The sequence below is a fragment of the Zootermopsis nevadensis genome, unplaced genomic scaffold, assembly GCF_977971745.1.
Source record: "Zootermopsis nevadensis isolate Lab colony 2312 unplaced genomic scaffold, Znev_1.0 Znev_ptg000009l, whole genome shotgun sequence".
Taxonomy (NCBI): domain Eukaryota; kingdom Metazoa; phylum Arthropoda; class Insecta; order Blattodea; family Termopsidae; genus Zootermopsis; species Zootermopsis nevadensis.
In genome coordinates this window covers 8,271,759-8,294,061 of record NW_028259141.1, presented here as the reverse complement: position 1 = coordinate 8,294,061, position 22,303 = coordinate 8,271,759, and the positions used below count along the sequence as shown (strand labels likewise).

The following is a 22,303-nucleotide window of genomic DNA, read 5'->3' as shown; positions in this document are numbered from 1 at the left end:
TAATAGTGTTTACTAGTGACTTTGCACTGCATTTTGAATATATTGTAAAAAACAACTGGGTACAGTGAGTTGGCAAAGGCTGCCCGCAAGGCTCCGGTAGCTGACCTGGCTTCTGGAACATAATGTATAACTCACTCCTCAACCTGAACTTTTCAGACCACTCTCTGGTCATTGCATTTGCTGATGATTTAATAATTCTATCAAATGGCGCGAGCGATACTGAAGCAGAAAATTATGCCAATGCAGATGTTAGAAGAATAGAAATATGGACAAAAAATAACAAAGTACAATTTAATGATAGCAAGTCTATGACCATGCTGATTACAAAGAAAAGGAAATCTGCAAATAAACAAATTAATATTAACGTAAACTATAAATGAATTAAACAAGTCAAAGAAATAAAATACCTGGGAGTACATTTGAATAGCAAATTCAATTTCGACAAACATATAGAGAGTATAACAGAAAAGACTATTCAACTTATACATATGCTGACGAGAGCAGCAAAGCTGCAGTGGGGTGTAGGCCATAAAGCTTTGAGAACAATATACAAAGGAGCTATTATACCTTTGCTGACATATGGAGCTCCTGTTTGGGAAGAAGGCCTACAGAAAAAGAAGAACATATATAAACTACAGAGAGCACAAAGGCTGATTAATATTAAAATAGCGAAAGCCTACAGAACACTATCATATGAAGCCTCATGTGTCGTTGCCGGGGTTAAGCCTATCTGCATTACTATCAAAGAAGCAGTGCAGATATATAAAACTACACACAGACTGAAAGATGACTCTACCGAGTATGAAGCACCATTAAACAAGAAGGAATGGCCTCATCCTGCGGAGAGAATAACTCTTGATGAAGTGAAAGACTTCAATAAATACAATGTGGAAATCTATACAGATGGAAGTAATCACCAGGGAAGGGTGGGTGCTGCCGCTGTTATCTTCAAAAATGGAGAACTAATTCATAGTTTAAAAACCAAGTTACCTGATCATTGCTCAAACAATCAAGCTGAGCAGATCGGAATTCTAGAGGCCTTGGATGCAGTAACAACTTTAAGGGACATCAGCATTGAGGAAAGAATAGTAGTGGTATACACAGTCAAGTTTCTCTCGATCTACTAAAAAACAACTTCAAACACGGCTTCATAATATCTAAGATAAGAAATAAATTAAGGAAACTCGATGATCAAAATTGGACTATTCATTTTGGGTGGATCAAAGCACACATTGGAATTTTCGGTAATGAAATAGCAGACTGATTAACGAAGGCAGCAGCAGCAGCAGAAAATGGTGGAAATTTAGTATATGCAAAAGAAGCCTAAAAGTACAATTATTAAAGAAGCAAAGGAAGAAGGGATTATAAAATGGCAAAATGAGTGGAACACCACCAATAAAGGAGCAGTGTGCAAGAAATTCTTCCCATCAGTGCGACAACAAATGCAGCTAAACATTGTGATACGTCCCGAACTAACTGCAATATTGACTGGACATGGCAGAAACAAATTATATCTACACAGGTTTGGGATCATTGATGACCCAATATGCTCATGTCTGAAAGCAGCACAAACAGTGGATCACCTCATCTATGACTGCGAAAAACTACAACAACCAAGGCATAAATTAATAGATGCAATAGCCAAGAATAGTGGCACATGGCCAGTGTTACATGAAGCACTTGTTCAAAAATATTTAGGTCATTTTAATACATTCATTAAATCCATAGATTATAATACAGTTTAGCACAGGAACATAGGTACAAACGGTGGCAATGAATCATGTGTTATACATTAATGCATGTAATATTACAATCTTGTAATGGGGCATGCTGAATGAATGAATAAATAAATACAGAGGATATTGGCAACCCTTATCCAGTCGCCACAATTATACATATTGTGTAGATCACTAGCATATCGTGGCAGCATGATTCATCTTTGTTGTGGTATCTTTAGCCAAAATGTTGGTGTATGCCATACTCAACATAGCACATTCAGTTAAACAACATGTGGCAGTGGAATGAATAGATGCTATTAAAGCCCAAAAGATACTCTTGGATTTGAGAAGAAAAGAATACAAACAAATTTCTAATTCAATGGAAATAAAATTGAAGTCATAAAATGTGTACTGCCTGTCTTTGTAAGGTGATGAAGCTGCTTCAATATTTATTTTTCTATTGGAAGTTTCTTATTTTTGTATAACTTATTGTTTAATAAAATTATGTCTTTTCCTCTACAAATTCTGTCTTTTAACACTAGGCCTGTATTTCAGTATATATATTTGTGTTTATTAATTGGTAGAAGAGCAGATCTGTCATCTTGTTGCAGGTTTAATTCTTAGAAGGTTTATTAAATACAGTATATAAAAATAATCCCCTTGAAATTTACAACACCAATAGGACCACTTGTTAATTTAACTTTATTGTCAATGACCTTATGAAAAGAAACAAAAATATAATGAAGTCATTAACAAATAGTTGTAATTTTAAGTCTAAAAAATTTAAGACTGTGATATCTTATTTAAGCCTGCTTTCTTTTATAGTAACACATTACATGTGCGTTGAGACCTACACAAGGTTGGAAAGGTATAGACCTAATCCATGCAAAGCTACATTAATTTGTCCTGAAGACGGAGGTAGTACCTTTACGTAATAAGGGTTTAAAAACTATTTTGTGGTATGTTTGACGGGATGAGTAAGTTTGAAGTTTGTAAAGTAGACGTAGTTTTTGCCGACCGGGCTATTGCTTACACTGTATGCCGCCGTTGTGTTTACTTGTAAATTTTACATGGGCGGCAGCACATTACGTTCGTAGCGATTTTGTATGTTGACAGTAAAGCAAGCGCAGATGAAGGTTCGAAGTTGTATGTCGTATGTTACCAAAGTGCAACTTCTCAGTATCTTCTGACTGGATTACATTTTGGTGATTTGGTCATTACGGCTAAGCATGGCTTGTGATGAGAAATTATTTTTCAGGAAGACTGTTCAACATTTGGCCAGATGTTTAGCTGCAATTAAGGACACGCCCTGGGGAAAGGTGAACTTTAACATTCGAACAAATTGTGTGTGTCATTCATAACATACTGTAATAATTTAGCAACAGATGCGGTTTTATGTAAGGTTTTACCCTGTCGGAGGATCGGTCAGTATATTCAAAAATAATATTTATTCCGAAATACTAGGAGAGTTCGAAATTGCACATAATACCGGGAAGTGTAAATATATGCAGCACAGAGTATGGGTCCCCACCGCACAAATTTTGTACCAGTTCTGTTATGCAGCTATGGTATTCCTGTTTAGTATGAGTTGTAAACAAAATCTTGGAGTTTAAACAGAATATTGAGTTCAATGTACACTCCAAGTACTACTTATTCATTCAGCAAAACTTTCCAGCGTGTAACACAAACTGAAGTAGTTTAACCTACGTAACATTGTTATGTGTAATGTGCACATTATAAGCGGATCCAGGAGTTAAACTAGTATTTAACAAACAAACCATCTTGGGAGTCCTCATGTATGACAGTTACACAGTAATTAAATTCATAATGTATTTTACGGAGATTATGTTATGTGCAAGGGTCCCACAGTTTATTCACTTTTGTCAAACCATCATCGCTTTATAAACGTTTGTTAACTGTAAGTTTAGATGCTCGCTGAAGTGACATTTATGAATAATTTTACGAGTGATTCCAGAGTGAGACCTTGCTAGTTTTTAAACATTGTAAAGGGAGTATAAGTGCTGTGGACTGACATGTGAATTTTAAAATAATAGTTAACAGCAACTGAATTAAAACATACAGTTGAAATATATCAGAATTTGGATAGCTGTGGCTATTATTCTTTCTAGGTGAACACATTATTTGTATTGTGTCCACAAGAAAATGCACAAAGTGTCTTTCGACTGGATCAGAGGGGACAAGATGCAGTAATTGCCCTTGGAATATACTTTCTTGAATCAAAATTGCAGCATCGTGATAGAATTTTGCCATACCTCTTGAAGTTGTTAAGAGGATTAGCAAAGGCTGTATGGTTGGATGAGGTTCGCAGTTTGCCAATAGAAAGTAAGTATGCAGTTTGTTTATATAATTGATGAATTATTTATGATAATTTTGTGATTAGATTACTTTTTCATAAGAAATTTGAAGACATTTATAAAGAATTAACAGCTTGCTTTGGAAATATGCAAGTTACTAACCCTTCTTTTCTCTGCAAGGATGAAGCACATTTAATTTTAAACCGGAAATATCTCTGTGGTAGTGAAGTAAGGCAACAGATAGTGACTTTTAGAACATTTTTAAAACATATTTTCTTTGGCATGTGTATGACTAGCTATGCTTTGATTAAAAGCTTGTAATTTCCTCTGAATTGTCATATACAAATCAAAGTGAATGGTTGTGTGATGAGAAATGAAATCAGTTACTTTACCATTCTATTTATTAGCCAGACATTGACATCATTGGTGTTTGTTAGAATACATTATACAAGGTATTAAATGAAAGACTAGTTTAACCTTACAGAATGAATGTGTTAGAGATGAGAGTTCATTTGTAAAATAGTTTTTATTTTGGTTTGTGGTAGAAGTCATAGCATTGTGATTGTTTGTGTTAATGACTTTCCTACTAAGTGAGTTAAGTAACAGTAAAAAAATACTTTTTTGTTTTGAAGGAATCCCAGTTGCAGAGAGGTTCAGCTTTTGCCTAAATACTCTCCTTTCCGATATTGCCACCAAGTGTGAAGCAGTACGTGAAGAGATTATCTCAGCCCAGGTTGACTTCCTTGGAGTGTTGTCCAACTTATGCCGTAGCTACAAAGATCAGAGTACTCCTCGTGGCTCAACAGCCAAATGTAGGCTCCCCTTTCATTTAGTATTGATTTTTTTTACTTTGTGTATTATAGCATCATCCTAAATTATAGAAACAGCACTACATTTTAGGATGTGTATCTGCTTCTATCTAAGGGGAAGGGTACCTACTCAGATGGGTCTGCTAGGGAGGGCCAGTCCAAATCAATTCAGAGTCCAAAAATCCACAGTTCTAGGTGTAATATATCATAGTTAGTACCTTTTAAGGCCATTCATCTTTAATTTGTTTGTATAATCAGTGCCAGTCCTATGTTTATGGAACACCATCTCTATCTATACATTTGAATCCGAGGTTGTTTCTTATTCTCTGTTTCAGTTTACATTTTAAACTTACTTTTAATGGTTGCTCTCCTGTGTTTTAATATTACATTTTATACATTTAATATTTTCTACAGTGAAGTGTTCAGTTCATTAGTTTTTTAAGAGGTTACTAAGAAGAGATTTTACTGTAATTACGAACGAGGAAAAGTAGCATATATTTGTATTGATCCACTTTCCACCAGAGTGTCATGCTGAGATCGGACAATATTTACTAGGTCCTGGAAATTAATTTTGGCCAATTTATACAGTGAAGTGAATTGCAAAGAAGTGTCTTATGAGAAGGTGCACATGAATTTTGTAAAAAGGCACGTGTACAGTTAGAATTGGAAGTGGGTATATATGTGGGTATATGGTATATGTGTAGTTCTGGAGTGTTTTATTTTTAGTGAAACTGTGTTTAATGCATAAAGGAAGCACAGCTATTGCTTGCAGAATCTACTAGTTTTTAAAATGTTGCTGTGTTTAATGAAAATTTGACATTGGCAGTTGCACTGTGGTGTGAGCCATAAAATTTATGGTCTGTACTAGAATGGATACAGAAAAAAAGTTTGTGTATTTGTTTCAGTAACATTATGCAGATCAACAGTACCAATTCTGATTGGTCTTGCAAGATCAATGGGTCGCTTTTGTACAAGTGATCCCCCACTACTGTGTCGCCTGTTTCCAAGGCCAGAGCCTCCAATACCTATTGCTACATCCAGTGAAGTTGGCCAGTTGAGTAAGAAGAGGAGCTTCTCAAATTTCAGGTTAGTTTATGTGGTAAAAGTACATAGTATGGCATTTTTTTCTGTAACATGTTTTGGATATGTTTTGGTGTCAAAAATGTTCTTAATGAGTGTTGATAATGGAATGATGTTGTGAGATGGCATGCATTTCAAGAGAATATTAGTGCTACAATATTCCCCAAATATTATGGGTGCCATTAACTGTGGCGTGTTGCATGAAATTGGATCTTACTATTAAAATTTTCCAGTTCCGTGTATTTAGTTGCATCAAGGAATGGTTATTTTCCATTTCCTGTGCAAAGGTACAAGTGAGTGAAATTTAGTGTGTAGAGCTAGGCATTGTAATTTTTGGTGCTTATTGTTTGGAGTTTGTTGTTTGATGCACCAGTGATAAAACAGTAACCTCCATTTGAGACAAGAGACCAGGGATGGCCAACATATTAACAATTGTTTGGAATATTAGTTTATCAAATATTCATTATGTATATGAAAATATGAGTTACTTATAAATACATTTCTAGTGTGTTTCAGTATATGATACATTTGCATATTTTAATTAATTTTGGCATTGGAGACTCAATAACATTTTGACAAAATATGGGATATAGTTTTGTTAACCTTTACATTTTGAAATGAAGACCTAAATAAAATGTGCTGCTGGTTTATTAAATCCATTTAATTCTCTTGTGAGAGAACGCAAGACTGCTGTTGTTTCTTGGTCTCTGCCTAGAGTCAGTTGAAGCTATGGTAGATTATTTTTTTAATGTTGGATTTTAAAGAATTGTAAGTGGTTTATGAATGTTTACAATCATATGAGCTCTAGAAGCTAAATATAGTAGAAGTACTGCTTAGCAGTCTAAAATTTTGTGGAAGTCTGTTAAAAATTAGGTGTTGCTTTATTTGCCAATATAACGTACCGTGATCGTTGTCTTATGAAACTGTTCTTCTGATGAAATTGTTGTATGCATGTATGTATGTATTCTTTGCTGCTCTCAGAATTTCCATGCTTGCTCGTGTTATATTAATGCATCCTTATTTTAGGTGAAAGGTTCCTGCAGGCATACCTGTATTCAAGCAAGCAAGCCCATGCTTGTATAAACTAGTTTTTTATCATTTGGTTTTAGAAATGAGACAATACCATTTAATTAAACTCAAAATTGTTTCCAGTATTACTTTCTTATTCTAATTACTTTCTAGGATGAATTATATGTTTCCACAACCTGAAATACTTTATACTTGGTGAATTTGTTGGTTTAGTTACCTTTTGTTTGGTTACAGTTATTTGGTTTGCTTAACAATCATTGAATATGCATGAATGAAAATATTATTAGGCATGTCATATGTATTGAAAACTTTATCTAACTTTTTTTGATAATACATCTCAATTTGCACATGGTTATAATCTTAAATCATAACATAACAGTTTTGTTTGGAAGTGTGCTGTGCTGAAGGTGTAGCTATTAACCATGATTAGCCTTTGTTCTTTTAATTCTTACCTTCATATATGTTTTGATTGCATTTAGTTGTTACATATTTATTTTTAAGGAAAGAAAATATTTGATCTTAATATAGCAACTATGGAATATTATTACTGTTTTATGTTGACTTTATTATTCATAGTTAATTATTATAATACAATATGAATTGTAATTGAATTTATTATTTGAGTGTGGAAGCAATGGGGTTTTAATGCTGTGATGGTTTTTCCACAGCTACAAAACTTCTCTTTCCTTCTTGTAGATAAGAATAAATTCACATGTGAATACAAATGATCCATAATTTTTCTGATTTATTCTCCAGAAGTGTTTAGTTTTTGTGTGTGTATGTATACACATTGGTTTGCATCATAAATGTCAATTCTTTTCCTTGTTCTATGGTTGGGTTGCCATCCTTATGAAGTTACTGATTTAGGAAGAGCGCAAGTGACAAACATTGATGCTTAATATAGGCTTAGAGAATGAGAAGTTCTGAAATTTCTGTGTATGAAATTAATCAGATTATTCGTTTTGCTTGGTTGCATAGAGTTGCATCACATGCTAGGTTTAGTGAAGGAACGAGGAATTGTTGCTCACATCTGCAGCAAATATATTCTGTGGTACAGTGAAGGCACATTTAAAAATCATGTGCAGGCTTTCTCTTTTAGATTTCAGTAACAGAATGCTAGTTGTCTTCACAAACAGTAGCCTACACGTGAATGAAAGTGCTGTCGGCAAATGATGGCAGTTGACAAATGTGTTATAGGTCTATCATACCTCGGTCTCTATCGGGCAACTTGCCATCTCTTGACATTGTGTCCCTTGGCAGTGTGGACTCTACTGATGTGCCGTGAGTATAGGTTTTGTGTTCCAAGAACCATCTTGTAGTCTGGATCTTACTCGTTGGTTCTTAAGGGTTAGTAGTTGTTTTGGTATATGTTGTTGTGATGGTCTTACTAGTTAGTATTTCTAGATGTTATTGGAAGCTTTTATTTGTCATAATTAGTGGTTGTTGTTTAATATCTACTTAAATGCTGTTCTTTCTCTGTGGTGATTATGAAATGTTTTAATGTCCCTGGATGTTTCTGATCTCTTGAGAATTGTGCTATTATGGGTTGCCTTCAGAGTGTTGTGTGATTAGAGTTTGTTGAAATATTTTTTAATTGTTGACTTGTTCTTAAAAAAGCTCTTTGTTTACACTGACTAACTTAAACTTTGTGACTGCTTCTGTATCTTTGCATATGCACAAAGCTCACATGGTGGCTTGGGGATGTTCAGCATGTAAAGTTGATGAAGTTTACAGTAAACACTGCAAGTTTTAAAGGATGTAGACTATTTAATGCTAATACACATTTTGTAGCAGTAGAAAAGAATTATATTTATGCTGTTGGAAGTATGTTGTGAATTCTAAGGATCTAAATGTTTGCGTAGATGAAACATGTATAATACTAGTTTTAATTTCAACATCTTGCAGTGCATAATGTTTTTGTGAGCTCTTCCATTTATGATTCCAAACACTGAGTAGCAGAACCATGCACTATAATCTTTGTGTCTAAAATTCTGCCATCTAATAATCACATTGTTCTGTATCAGAACAGGTACTGGGATAACCAGTTTTAATAAATATCATCAGATAACAGAATTTTAATGAAAGATTACTAAAATTGACACAGGATGAGTCCAATCAGACATGCTTTGTAAGTTCATAGTCCTGTTGTGTTTAATAATCCGCTTCTAGCCATACTATACCTAATGCCCTTTATAGTCATACAGGTTAAACAAAAGACTATTTAATAACAGTACCTTCATTTGTCTCTTTTTCTGTATGTGTGCTCTCTATGACTGGCTTCAGTTGTACTGAACATTCATGTATTCACTAATTTGATCTGCTTGACTTATTCATGTTGGTAAGAAAAGATAAAGATAGAAATCTTTTAAGCTGATAGTTACTCTGTACTGTAATTTAATTTATTTTGTAGTGAGTAGAAGCACTTTCATTTATACTTATCTGTTTTAATATTTGTGAGATATGATTCTACTTGCAGAATAATGTAAAGCCCTAATTTTGTGGTATGTTATGCTTTGCTTATTAATGGTTTGGCAGTGCTGGTCTGACCAAGCGTCCATCTTTGCAAAGCTACCAGTCAGTACCATATGATGCCACAACATACTTCTTCAGCAAATATGGTTCCAGCTTCAACCAGTTTCCACAGATGAGGTTTGCTGAATCTCCAGAAAAGAGAGCTGTTCTACAATTCTCTATAATTCATCTACAGGTACAGTACAACTTAGGCGCACTGGAAAGAAATAAATATCAAAGGAACAAAGCCGTTTAGCTCAGTGGCAATGGTAGCTCATGCAGTAATGTGACTTATCCAATTTAATCTATGAATGAACATTGAATTTTATGACTTTCTATTCCTTAAATGTGCATTAGTTTTTGTATAATTATATGTAATTAAAATACTGAGATGTATGCAGTGGTCTCTCCTAACTAACTTATTAGTTTAGATTATATTATCAGGATTTTTATTTGTAATTAATATTGTTTGTTTCAGAGTATACTGGCCTTAGCCAAAAAGCTGTTAACCAAAGAAATGCTCACCTTTCTAGATGATCAAGCAGCAGATGTGTATTTATCAGGGAGTGTGAAGATCTTTCCCTATAAAACATTTAGTGAGACCATGAACTTGGTAATGGTGACGTTACTTAGAGAATTACTCCAACACCAGAAAGGTGAGTAAAACATCAGTTGTGTTTTGATCCTTCACAGCTGCATCCTGATACTGGCAGATCAGTTAATTTCAATTCCTTGAAATCTTTAACATTATAATGTTATATATATAAAAAGGTCTGTATATGCAAAATTCATGGTTATTATTTCATTTCATTACTTATTTTAAGGTTATGGTACATGGCTGTTCTGACCTCACAGCATCTTTCTTGGCTTTCCAAATTGTTGTTATATTTTTACATTTATTTGTACCCTCTCATCATTTTTTCTTTCTAAATGTTCAGCTGTCATCTGTTAACAAAAGTTGTAGACATGTGTTAAAATTGATACCATACCAAATTTTCCATTTGATGTTTATCTGTTATCATCACTTAATTATAAAAACAAATCTATATTTCTTGGTGCCATAGTTGATACAAATTCACTGCTTTTTTGTAAAATTAATTCATATTTAAACACCACTACAGTGTCCTTATTTCTCATTGTGTGCATTTCTTCGCAGCCCTTCATTTAAAGAGTTTTATTTCAGCTGACCATTTGTCTTTGTTCGTTACTACATTTCAGTACATTATCCTTGTATATCATAGGCATAATAAACTCTACCCATTTCCAATAATTGAGAAGCTAAATGTCAGATGAGCAAAGTTAAATTTTGTAAAATATGATATTTCAATCATCACCGCCACCTCAGTTTTACATGTACTGTATCTTGATCAATGACGAAGGCATGTGGTGAAGTAGCAACCCACATTATATCCATTTGTTTACCATTTTTACCTTTATATGGTAGAATTTTACTGATGTTTCAGACATGCTTACTTTCTCCATAATCAGGGCATCATTTCGTTGATGGATGGGGCAATACCTCTCAAACATCTGTAAACTTCTACCAGACTACATGGTGCGACAACCCAGATGATAGTCATTTTCACTCTTATTGTTGTGTGTGTAGTTTGTTGTGATCTAATGGCTACAGTGTTTGTTCCAGATTTACCAAGTCCATTTACACGAGATGTACAAGAATTTGTAAAGGGACTTTTTCTGTCGGGACAGACAGAACTGCAGAGTCGTCACCATGACGCTAGTGAACGTGAAGACAGAGAGAGTAACTATGCAACTGTAAACAAGTTTAAAGTAAATGTAATGGCAAATTCTGCATGTGTGGATCTGCTAGTTTGGGCTATTGGAGATGAGACAGGTGAGATGTTAATGAAGAAGAGTGTCTTTGCACAATACAGTTATAAAGTTAAAAATAGAATTTCTGTGTGAAAGGATAGTTGCTTATTTTCTTTTGTACAGGTAAAATTTGTATGTGCTAATTATACTGTAGCAGTTGAAATATAAACTCTACATTTTCAGTGGAACATAGTCGTCTCAGTCTGTAGGTTAGTGGAGGAAATTTGCAATAGCAGTATTACTCTCTTTAAACTGTGGTTGCTTCAGCATGTTGTTATCTTTTCTCCTTTAAATATATTGTACATTCACCTAATGTTCTTATCTAGTGTCAAAATTTGTAAGCTTTTAACACTTTGAGCCCTGTTGATGGTATATAACTTTAGTATCAGGTGCTGAACAATGTGACAAAACATTGCTACATCAGAAATTTGCACAAGAGATATTTGCAGATTTAAAATCTGGTTCCGTCATTTAGGGCATTTCTTCGAACTCACTTTACAACCAGGTATCAGATACACGACTTCACACCATCTTCGTAAGTTTCTTTAGTCTCATGTCTGAAGCATGTAATTATAAGGGCGGCCGCACACCAACTGCGTCAAGACAAGCATCAAGACATGAGACAAAAGACTCATTCTTGCTTCATTCGTGATTCAGACTCGAGTCCGCACACCGAAGCAGCACGTGTCTGCGTCTTATCACATCTTCTCTAGTTATTGACATGACGTCGTCCAGTTTTATGTGTGAGTGAGAGCAGACTTGTACGTAACGAGCTTATGCTCAATGTGTATAATAGTTAATTCAGTCATTACCTCATTAAAATAAAATTAATCAGTGCACTTACCATCTACGTTTACTTCTTTTGAAACAGAATGCCAAGCTTTATCAACCTCCTCCTAGTTTGAGTGACCCGGGGTCGAATAATTGTATTATTATTTATTATTTAGTGTTCTGTCTGACGACAGGTCCATTCTTCTGCCCAAAAAGAGTTCACCAGTTTTCCCTATTCTCAGCTTCTCGTTTTAACTCCTGAAACTTCGTCTTCTTTTCTTGTTTAAGATTGTCGGTTATCTGTATCAGTCTTCTTCCCAGTCCTCGCTTTCCTTCAACCTGGCCTTTGATGATATCACTCAGTAATCCATTCCTTCTCATAATATGTCCCAGCCAGTTAGCTTTCCTTCGAGTAATCGTATATTACCGGGAATTTCGCTATCTTAATATTTGTTTACTCTTCACTCATGTCGATAACGTACACTGGTGCTGTTACTTGAGTACTGATGTCTCAGTCCTGGCGCACGGAAAGGGAACATGCCGAGTCTCGCTGCACGTATCTGCAGCATGAAGCTGACGTCAGCATCATGACTCAGGCCGGTGTGCGGCGGTTTTCATAATCTCATTCGTTTCAACTGTGCTCCTTTCTTTGCGTCATGTCGTAGACATCGTGTCTTGACACATGCCGGTGTGCGTCCTACCTAATTGTAACATCAATGAACTTAAGAAATTACTTCCAAATTGCCAATGCAATGCGTATTTTTGTGATACATTTTTGTATTTAATGTCTGATTTATTTTTAAAATTGTAATGTTTTTTATTATTATTTAGTGAAGGAACAGGCAACACAGTCATGTACATACTGATGTGACAACAGTTGTGGAATTTAACACATGCTTGTTAAGCTTGTGTATGCAGAGATCTGTCATGGATTATAGTTTGACACCTGCTTGTCTCGTGACACACGGCCCTGTAATCAAAAGTTTTCTCTGAGTTTTCCAGTTTCCCTTTCTGTACATTCCACCAGTGTCTCCAGCCTTCATTATTACTAATATTAATGTCAAGGTCAAGAGAGAGTAGAGCTATGTCTCTGTTACCCCAGATGTCTTCATGGTGTGGTGCCAGAGACAACTTTGCTTTTGTTAATTTTCTCATTATTAGATGTAGGAATCATATTAATTATAAAATATAAAACTAATGAAAGTTCAGTACAGATAAAATATACTTGAAATAATTGGTACAGTATAAGACATGATGATAATGGCCATTATAATGTTACATGTAGAGATGGGATATGTGTTGAAGGTTGCTGAACTGAACCTAAAATTTGAAATTCCCTCTTGTGTAAATTTTATTCATATGCATTTGATGTGTTTTATTACAGTAGGGAGTGGGGGCTATGATGTACCATCTCTGCTCTTTGCTCTCTCTTCTCACATCAATACAAAGGTCAAAGGTTGAGTAATCTGATGTGGTTTGAGGTTGTGTTCAACTAACCACATTAATAGCCTCCAAAGGCATGTGTTGTTTCCATTTTTTTAACTATTTCATTGCTAAAGATACATTGTTTGGGAATGCTATTTGCTTCTGCTCTGAATCTGTTTTCTGTTATAAGAAGTCAAATTAAACCTCAGTTGACACTTTAAAAATTATAAATTAATTATTTGTGGCTCTTAAGTAGTAGGAAATTTGAGTAATAGTTGGAAATATGAAGAAGCAGTTCCATGTGAAAAGTAATTGACTCGATGAAGAAGTTTCCCTTTTTGAGAACCTGATAGTAACTTCTGATTAAGAAATTTCCTTTGTTTTATTGAATCTGGAGGTTCATTACTGTGTTCACAAGAGCCTGCCACTGTATCCTGTCCTTAGGCAGTTTAATCCAGTCCACACCCCATTTCTTTAAGATACATTTTTATTATTATCCTCCCATTTATGCCATAATTTTCCAGGTGGATTTTTTCTTTCAAGATTCCCAATTAGAATGTATAATTTCTCATCTAGCTTGTGTATACCAGTTGTCCCACCCATTGCTGTAATAATTACTCTTCTCATTATATGATATTCTTCATCCACCTGTTGCTGTATATTTCTTAGGTTCATATGTTCTCTTTAACACTTTGTTTCTAGACACAATCTGTGTTTTTTCCTTAGAGTGTGAGACTGAACTTTATATCCATGTAAACAATATATAAAATTATAGGTTTTCATATTTGAGGTTATGAAAGACGTCAGTGTTTCAGAAATCTGAGAGTAGTTTTCATCCATCATATATCTGTTTATTTTTCCATCTTCATGCATTATCTTATTAGTATAGGTAATGTAGCTTGTGAGTCAAAATGTTTGTACATGATATAAAATACACTATATACAATATATATTTTAATAAAATGTAACAACTTTTATTTGAATTACTTTAGGTAGCATTTAATATTTAATGAGATATTAGGCAAAATAATCTGTATAGCATATCACTAGTATTGATTATTTTTATGAAATATGAAATAAATTGTGTGTATTTGAGAATTTTAAGTTGTACATTCTTTTCTGCATGTACTAACTACACAAAACTAACACACATTTAATTATAACCTGAAGTTCTTGGGTAAAAGTATATTTTTACATGATTGCTGTTGAAAAATCTGAAGTTTCTTAAGCACCCAGGATGATGTAGATGCTGTTCAACCTATCATTAATTTTGTGTGTGTCTGTAACTTTATTTAACTATGAAACTAATATTTATAGTGCTTCTTGAATGAATGTTACATAATAGTGCTTCATAACACTTTTTTATTGACATCTCGCAGATATTTAGTTCCATGGAACTATCCTTATTGTATGCTCTGCTGTACACTGTCAATTCAACTTATTACATTTTCCTAATTATGTTTTTAATACTTAATAACTACATTATGTGTAAAAACATAACAAAAAAAATTTAATAGGTGTTAACTGTGTGCCGGTATTCACTGAGGATAATTCTATTTAATCTTAAAATGCATCAGCTAATTGCAGGAATATTTAATACTTCTTTATTGTTAATAGGTGCAGATAGTTTGTGTGGGCGGCTGACAGAGAAGATAAACTGTAACCATGGACACAGATTGGTGTTAGCCCATATGCCCCTCCTTATGGTATGCTTGGAGGTAGGTACATCTATATATTTTGGAGATACTATATGAATGACAAAACTCCTTAACTGGAATTTGTAGTGGACTACTTGGTTAGAGTGAAGGTTTTCAAACTTTCTTTGAAATGTAGTACCTTTTTCACATGCAGATTGTCTTGTTATCCCTGTATATATAATTGATGCACATTTGTATTGCTACATTTAGTTTAGTTTAGTTTATAATCACTAATAAAAAGGGTTCTAAGATTGAAAACAGAGTAGCTCAGTCAGTATTTTGACTTGACTGTGGACTGGACAACCAGGGTTTAATCCCTGGCAGGCACAGGGGATTTTTATTCTAGCATCTGCATCTAGACTGGCTCTGGGGCCCACTCGGCTTGCTATCCGGTGGGTACCAGGAGCTATTTCTCTTGGGGTGAAGTGCAACTTCGGATTGATGCTGACCTTCATGAAACTTACACATCAGTGAACCATTTCTTAAGCACTTTATAATTATAACTTTATGTGTCACCAAAAACTAAAATATATTTGAATTTGTAAACTATTGCTTTTTGTTTCTTGACATGTCCCATGTTTTTTGGTAATGATTACTGTTTTTAACTACAGGGTTTAGGAAAGTTAGCAGAGAAATTTCCCAATATTGCTAGCACCTCCATCTACTGTCTAAGAGACTTTTTGGTTACTCCTAGTCCAATTCTATTTAAATTGCATCGCCAGCAGTGTGAAATTGCAGCAAAAGATGGGCAGAAGTTGAAAATTACAGGTATGCTGTCTTTTTATTGGTGTTTTTGTTATATGCATAGTTGTGAAACAGCACAGCACTCATTTTTGTTGGATATTGTGATAATACTTTTATATATGCGATATTTTGCTTGGTTCTGCAGTTCAAGGGAAGGAGATGGAAAACGTAGGTACAAACAACAGCCAGACAGCATTTGAGAAGTTGCGTGATGCTGCTATAGAGAATTTGTGCATAGCATTGCAGGCTTCATATAGTGTGGACCCATACTGTGTGCGGGCTCTCGTGGCTTCTGTATCCAACAGACTGTTCACAGCAGAGAAATCTGACAGGTGCTTAATATGTGAATATTCGTATTTCCTTTTTAATAATTTAAACATATTATGAATAGAATGCATAATTTTACCTGATGTTTTATAAGAATATAAACTTCATCTCTTATCCTAAGAGAACACAGGTGGAGGGTGTTAAGAACAGGGTATTGAGGAGAGTAGTGGATGTATAAGTGGAAATAACAGGAGGATGCTGAAAAACTATGTAATGATCAAAGTAAGGAGAATGAAATGGGTGAAGCATGTAATATGTTTCAGAAGAGTGAAATGCATGTAGAATTTTGAACTGGAAGAGAACAGAAGAAACCTTTTGGAAGACCTAGGTGCATTTGGTAGGATCATGTTAAGATGGTTCTGGAGGATATAGGATGTGACGTTATGAATAATTGGTGATTACATTTTATGACTTTTGGACAAGATTGTGATTCATAGGTAATAATAATATTGTAAATTCTGAAATGTGGGCTAAGTTTTCTGTTCTGTTAGGACTTCTTACTTTTAGAGATACTGAATTAGGTTGAAGATTTATTTAGGTTTGTAGAAATACTGTTAATGTATGTGATGTGTTGAAAGTCTGTTTACATGCAATGTTTTATTTAACAACTGCTCTGTTTAGTGAATGAAGGTTTGATGTACATTAATGTAGCAAAATTTTACAGCATAACAATACTATTATGTTTGAAAGTGTTGAAAACATAATTTATGAACAAATTGTAAAAGTTTATTGCAGTTTGACTTTATGACAGTAAATTGCCAGAAACTGAAGTTTTTGTTGTAAATAGAAATTGTTTTCCGTTTTAATAGTGAATCATCATTAATTTCTACAAACATTGTAATCATGTTGGGTCACGTAGCAGTTGCTCTGAAGGACACACCTAAAACAACCGATACAATCCTTCAGTTCTTCCAGCAGAGATTCTGTCGTGTTCCATCCACTCTTGACATCCTGATTGTTGACCAGTTGGGTTGTATGATTATTTCGAAGTGTGAGGTAAATATTATAACTTCTTAATCTTTGTAATATATTTGTTGTCACATAGAATACAAATTAAATTGGTATCCTGTTTTGTTTGTTAAACCATTCCAGTAAAAATATAATTCTGTGAATTTGGTGACGAACCTTCAGGTTCTGTAAGCCAACTAGTCAGTTAGTCATGGACAGCAGTGTGTGATGATAATTTCTCTTTTTTAGCCACAAGTGTATGAGGAGATAATGCGGATGTTTACTACAATCACAGTGGAAGCTAGCAATGCTGCTTACAGCCAATCAGCTACAGATGATAGGAAAAGCCAGTACAGGTGGTCATATTTTGTCCTATGCATTAGATTATGTATGGTAACTCAATGGATGCTGTAGATAGAAGGTCATAACATGCATGATTTTTGGTTATAGACATGTTTCAGGAGCAGTAGTGAATGCGCTGGCCAACATTGCTGCCAATCTTCAGGGTGAAGCTGAAATGAATGAACTTCTTGTTAGATTGTTGGAATTGTTTGTGCAGCTTGGTTTAGAAGGAAAGCGAGCATCTGAGAAAGCCCCAGCTGCACTTAAGGTAAGAGAATAGAAATTACAATGAGAAATTTTTGTTTGCAAGCATTTGAAACAAAGAATATGGCCAGTAATGAATGCAACTTTCTTATAGTATTTATAATTCTCTGAATATTTTTAACACTGGATTTTTATTGCTGTGAATAATAAGTTTTTGATTTCTATTTAACACAATATTTTGATCAGCTAAATTACATTCAATGATAGGGAATTAAGACTACTGCTATTATTGCTGATGTCCTATTGTGAAGAACAGTTCAATGCATATTTAATTGAGAGTATGTAATTTTGTTTTTGCAGGCTTCAAGCAGTGCTGGTAACCTTGGAGTTCTTATTCCTGTAATTGCTGTATTGATGCGTCGTCTCCCTCCCATTCGAAATCCTAAGCCTCGCCTTCACAAACTTTTCCGAGACTTTTGGCTGTACTGTATAGTAATGGGATTCACAGCAGCTGACTCTGGTAAAAATTAATGTTTGTATCATTTGTATTTTTAGTGCTTAAATATGTGGTTTTTGTTTTATAGTGGTACATATACCTGCTTAATACTTCTGGAGAGGAATACCTGTTTGTAGCATGTAATAAATTTGTTAATTATATTGATTATAAATCATTTCTGTTCTGTTAGGTCTGTGGCCAGCCGAGTGGTATGATGGAGTCCGAAACATTGCAGTGAAGTCCCCATATTTAGTATCGCAGACTTCATCTCGATCAGAGATGAGGGAATTGCAGTACACATCAGCAGTTAGAAATGATAGTGTTTCTTTGGCAAGTTTTGCATTCCCCATAATATTGCTTTGTCACACAAAAAAATGCACTTCAGTATGTCATAATAATATAAATCAATTATTTTATAAATGTGTTCTCTTTCTTTCATTAGAATGAACTCCAGGAACTAAAGATGCAGATTTTGAACCTTCTTGACCATCCAGCGGATGTTACAGCATTTGTCAACAAACTCTCATTTGCTCAGTGTACTTATTTACTGTCAGTTTACTGGCTTGAGATGTTGCGGTTAGTATCTGAGGTTATTTTAGAATAGAATTGTAATCCATAATTCAAACCAGGAAGTTTGGTAGTTTGCATTTCACTGCTTTATGTGTTAGGTAAGTTAATGTTGAACATATCTGTTTTTGCATCTCCAGTGTCCAAAATTCAAGTGAACCAAGTTTGCAACCAATACTGGAATACTTAAGTGATTCAGCAATGCAGAAGGATAAATCTGGAATGTGGCAGTGCATCTGTAGGTACGTTTTACTCCTGGCTTAAACAACCTATATATTCTGTTTATATGGCATGAGATGGCGTTAGTTAAATACTGGATGTTTTGTTTTCTTGTAAATGCATCCATCAATGTCTTTGAGATGGTATTTGACCTTGTTTCCTAAGGGTGTTACTATCTGTTACAAGAAATACTCAAAATTCATCTAAACTAGTTTGTCGTAGGCAAAACTAGAAATTCATATCACTGTTAGGAGTTTGGTTAGGTTAGTTTTTTTTAGGTATTCTATTTTACCTAGGAAGAACTAGTTGAGGCAGATTTAAGGTATTTCTAGTAATATATCTTTAAATTTTCTACAGGACTTTGTAACCAGAGGACTAAAATACTGGTAATAAATTTTGGGGGGAATATTGCAGCATCATATAGTAACACTTCTGTCTTTAGTAATGTACACAAGTTTTTCAGACAGAGACAGAATCTTTCAGTGAACCTTCACACAAACAGTAACCTTGGTTTATTTTCAAACATATTGTGTGTACTGTGTATTGTAATTATTAATTTTTCAGGTTCTTCTATGAATATTTTACTAACAAGTATACATATAACATTCTTGTTTGAGAAGTGTTGTTTCTCGTCATATTTCAGTGTTGGTGACAGAGTGTTTGCTCAGTTTGTAGAAGTAATGTCAAACAAACCCAAAGATGAAGTTCGTGAGAGAGAGCTTGAAGATCATGCTCAGTTCCTGTTAGTCAACTTCAATCACATTCACAAACAGATTCGACGAGTGGCCGATAAGTATCTATCAGGCTTAGTGGATAGGTATGATAAAACAATGTGAAAGACAAATTATAGCCTATAAGTGTCATGAATATGCAGTTAAATCCCTTTTTAATGTTACTTATTTGATTCATGGTTTCTGTAATTTAGTGTCCTATTTCTATGGTTTAACCTCAGTTATCTCAATGTTAAACCCTTTGGTACATGAAGATTACCAGCATGTAAGTAATTTTTAAGAATTAATTTTCAACCTTGAAAGAAAATGTGTCATCATTACAATGATGACTGGGTTTGTTGCTTTTCAGGGAAATAAGCACTGTTTATTCTAAGAATAATGTGAAACCACAAATATACTCTGGAAAAAAGGCAGGACTGTTGTTAGAGGTTAAAGCCAGGGGTACATATAGGTACTACCATGCTTTAGAGGGTTAAATGTATGATGTTGAAGCTATGAATTCAGTATCCAAATCCATATTTGTCAGAGAAATATAAATTGGGATTTCACTGTAGTTTTTTTACTGGTATTAAATTTCCACTTATTTTCAATTTTGTTTTCCTCGGGATGGTACCAGAGCATAGTTGCTTATTTCCATATCATTACCATCTTCTTCATTGTTATATGACTTGTTCAATTGAAATAGCATTATAAAATAACTAATAAGTAATATCAAGTGACATTGATGCTAATGATTAATGAAATCTGTTAAAATATGTTTATGTGATTTGAATTTGTATCTGAATAAACTTTTATAATCATTTTGGAAAGACTGATTTCTGAACTTATTTGCAGTTACTACTGCATTTAATTTTATTGCAAATGTCATGTTCTTCAGTCATATGTGAGTTTTGTATTTGTTAATCTACAACAGATCTGTTAAAAAAGACTGGAACTTATAGGTTTCCTCATCTGCTTTGGAATTGCCATGTTCTTTGGAGGATGCTGGATATTCTTCAAGTGTTGTCACATTCACTTAATCTGGATCCTAATGAAGAAACTCCAACTTTGAGAGTTCCAAGTACACCTTACAGTCTTCCTCTCATGGATACATTGGAAGCCAGAGAGGTAAGGAAAATGAATTGTACAATCTTCCCTCACTGTCATTCTTCTGTTTCATGGAAAAACACGGTTATTTGCATTGAAATGAGTAATATTTTGTGGTATAATTTTACATGTTATTTTGTATGGGTATGAAACGTGGTATGTCACACTGAGGGTGTTTGAGGAGAGGGTGGTAAAGAGAATATTTGCACAAAGAAAGTGAGAGGAGGCAGGAGAAAATTACTTATGTGGAGCTTAATAATTTGTTGTCTTTATCTGATATTATCAGGGTTATCAAATTAAGGAGGATATGGTGGGCAGGATGTGTGGTAGAGGTGGGATGTGATGAGTAATGTGTGGGTTCATTATTTACATGTATGCTAACGAATTAATGTAATTTTTAATTATATATGTTCCTGGTCCATTACTTGTATTGTACTGTATTTATTTTCTGGATTATTATGATAACCATGTTTTGTTATTTTTCTTAATCTGTGTATTTTAAAACCAGAAATAATTACTTATTAAAATTATAGCTGTCGGTCAGTTTCTGAAATACGGAGTTCATAATATTTATCACATATGATCTCTTGTATTACATACCATATAAATACAATACTTTTATTTTCCGTCGTTTCACAAGCTTATTGTTAAAATTACATAAAATTTCACATAAAATTGTTACATTTTTATGTGAAATTTTATGTGAAATTTTATGTAATTTTAACAATAAGCTTGTGAAACGACGGAAAATAAAAGTATTGTATTGAGGAACACAAGCAGGATGCAATTAAGATATAAGCTATACCATATAAATGTTATTACAGTAATAAATTAATAATCTCTTGTTCATTTAATGCTATATTTTTAGAGTATTGTGAAGGATTTTGCTGCACGATGTCAGGGCATTATCCAGGAAGCTATGAAGTGGGCACCTCATGCAACTCACTCTCATCTCCAAGACTACGTTAACCAGATCCCTAGCTCTGGGATGTGGCATCACTCAGGGTTAGCACTGGCCACTGAGAGTATGCTGCAGTATACTGGATTAAACCGCCAGTCAGCACCACTCAGTGTAAGTTAAACAAAATGTCTGCTTAATGAGTTCCACAAGAAGATTCTTTGGTGGCTGTGCTGGGGCATGGCCTTTCTGTTGTGTGAACTCCACAATGGTTGCTGCCTTTCCTTAGAGGGAAAAAGAAGAAGACAATGTTGGAATATTCCTTTTAATATAATGAGTTTCCTCTAATGAATTTTAGACAATTATTTCTTTTTCTTTTTACTTCAAGGATTAGGAATTTGCCTGTTCCAGTCTCATTTGTAGATCACTCCACAAAATTTTTATTTGTATATAAAAATGTCTCTGTATGTTGTTCCAGTCATTTTGCACCTTAGTATGTCATCTCTTATCTCCATCACAGTTATTTTTAAATGAATGCAGTGAATAAACATTTAAT

The 22,303-nt window shown here is 34.2% G+C and overlaps 1 protein-coding gene across 4 annotated transcripts in view; it reads left to right on the top strand.

The window, feature by feature from the left end:
- Positions 1 to 2,808: 2,808 nt before the first annotated feature.
- The window catches only part of Pi4KIIIalpha (phosphatidylinositol 4-kinase III alpha), a 31,003-nt gene continuing 11,508 nt past the window's right edge, over positions 2,809 to 22,303 (top strand). The window contains exons 1-22 of one of the 4 annotated variants that reach the window (XM_087345932.1): positions 2,809 to 3,037; positions 3,848 to 4,061; positions 4,666 to 4,845; positions 5,748 to 5,928; positions 8,149 to 8,232; positions 9,487 to 9,658; positions 9,941 to 10,118; positions 11,105 to 11,314; positions 13,448 to 13,519; positions 15,106 to 15,206; positions 15,797 to 15,953; positions 16,075 to 16,261; positions 17,066 to 17,252; positions 17,454 to 17,560; positions 17,655 to 17,814; positions 18,111 to 18,270; positions 18,437 to 18,576; positions 18,689 to 18,822; positions 18,954 to 19,055; positions 19,676 to 19,849; positions 20,705 to 20,870; positions 21,718 to 21,921. In XM_087345932.1, coding sequence (XP_087202058.1) covers positions 2,948 to 3,037; positions 3,848 to 4,061; positions 4,666 to 4,845; positions 5,748 to 5,928; positions 8,149 to 8,232; positions 9,487 to 9,658; positions 9,941 to 10,118; positions 11,105 to 11,314; positions 13,448 to 13,519; positions 15,106 to 15,206; positions 15,797 to 15,953; positions 16,075 to 16,261; positions 17,066 to 17,252; positions 17,454 to 17,560; positions 17,655 to 17,814; positions 18,111 to 18,270; positions 18,437 to 18,576; positions 18,689 to 18,822; positions 18,954 to 19,055; positions 19,676 to 19,849; positions 20,705 to 20,870; positions 21,718 to 21,921 — 3,360 coding nt within the window. In that variant the 5' untranslated portion in view covers positions 2,809 to 2,947. The other 3 variants (XM_087345933.1, XM_087345935.1, XM_087345934.1) reach the window with 3 other exon arrangements.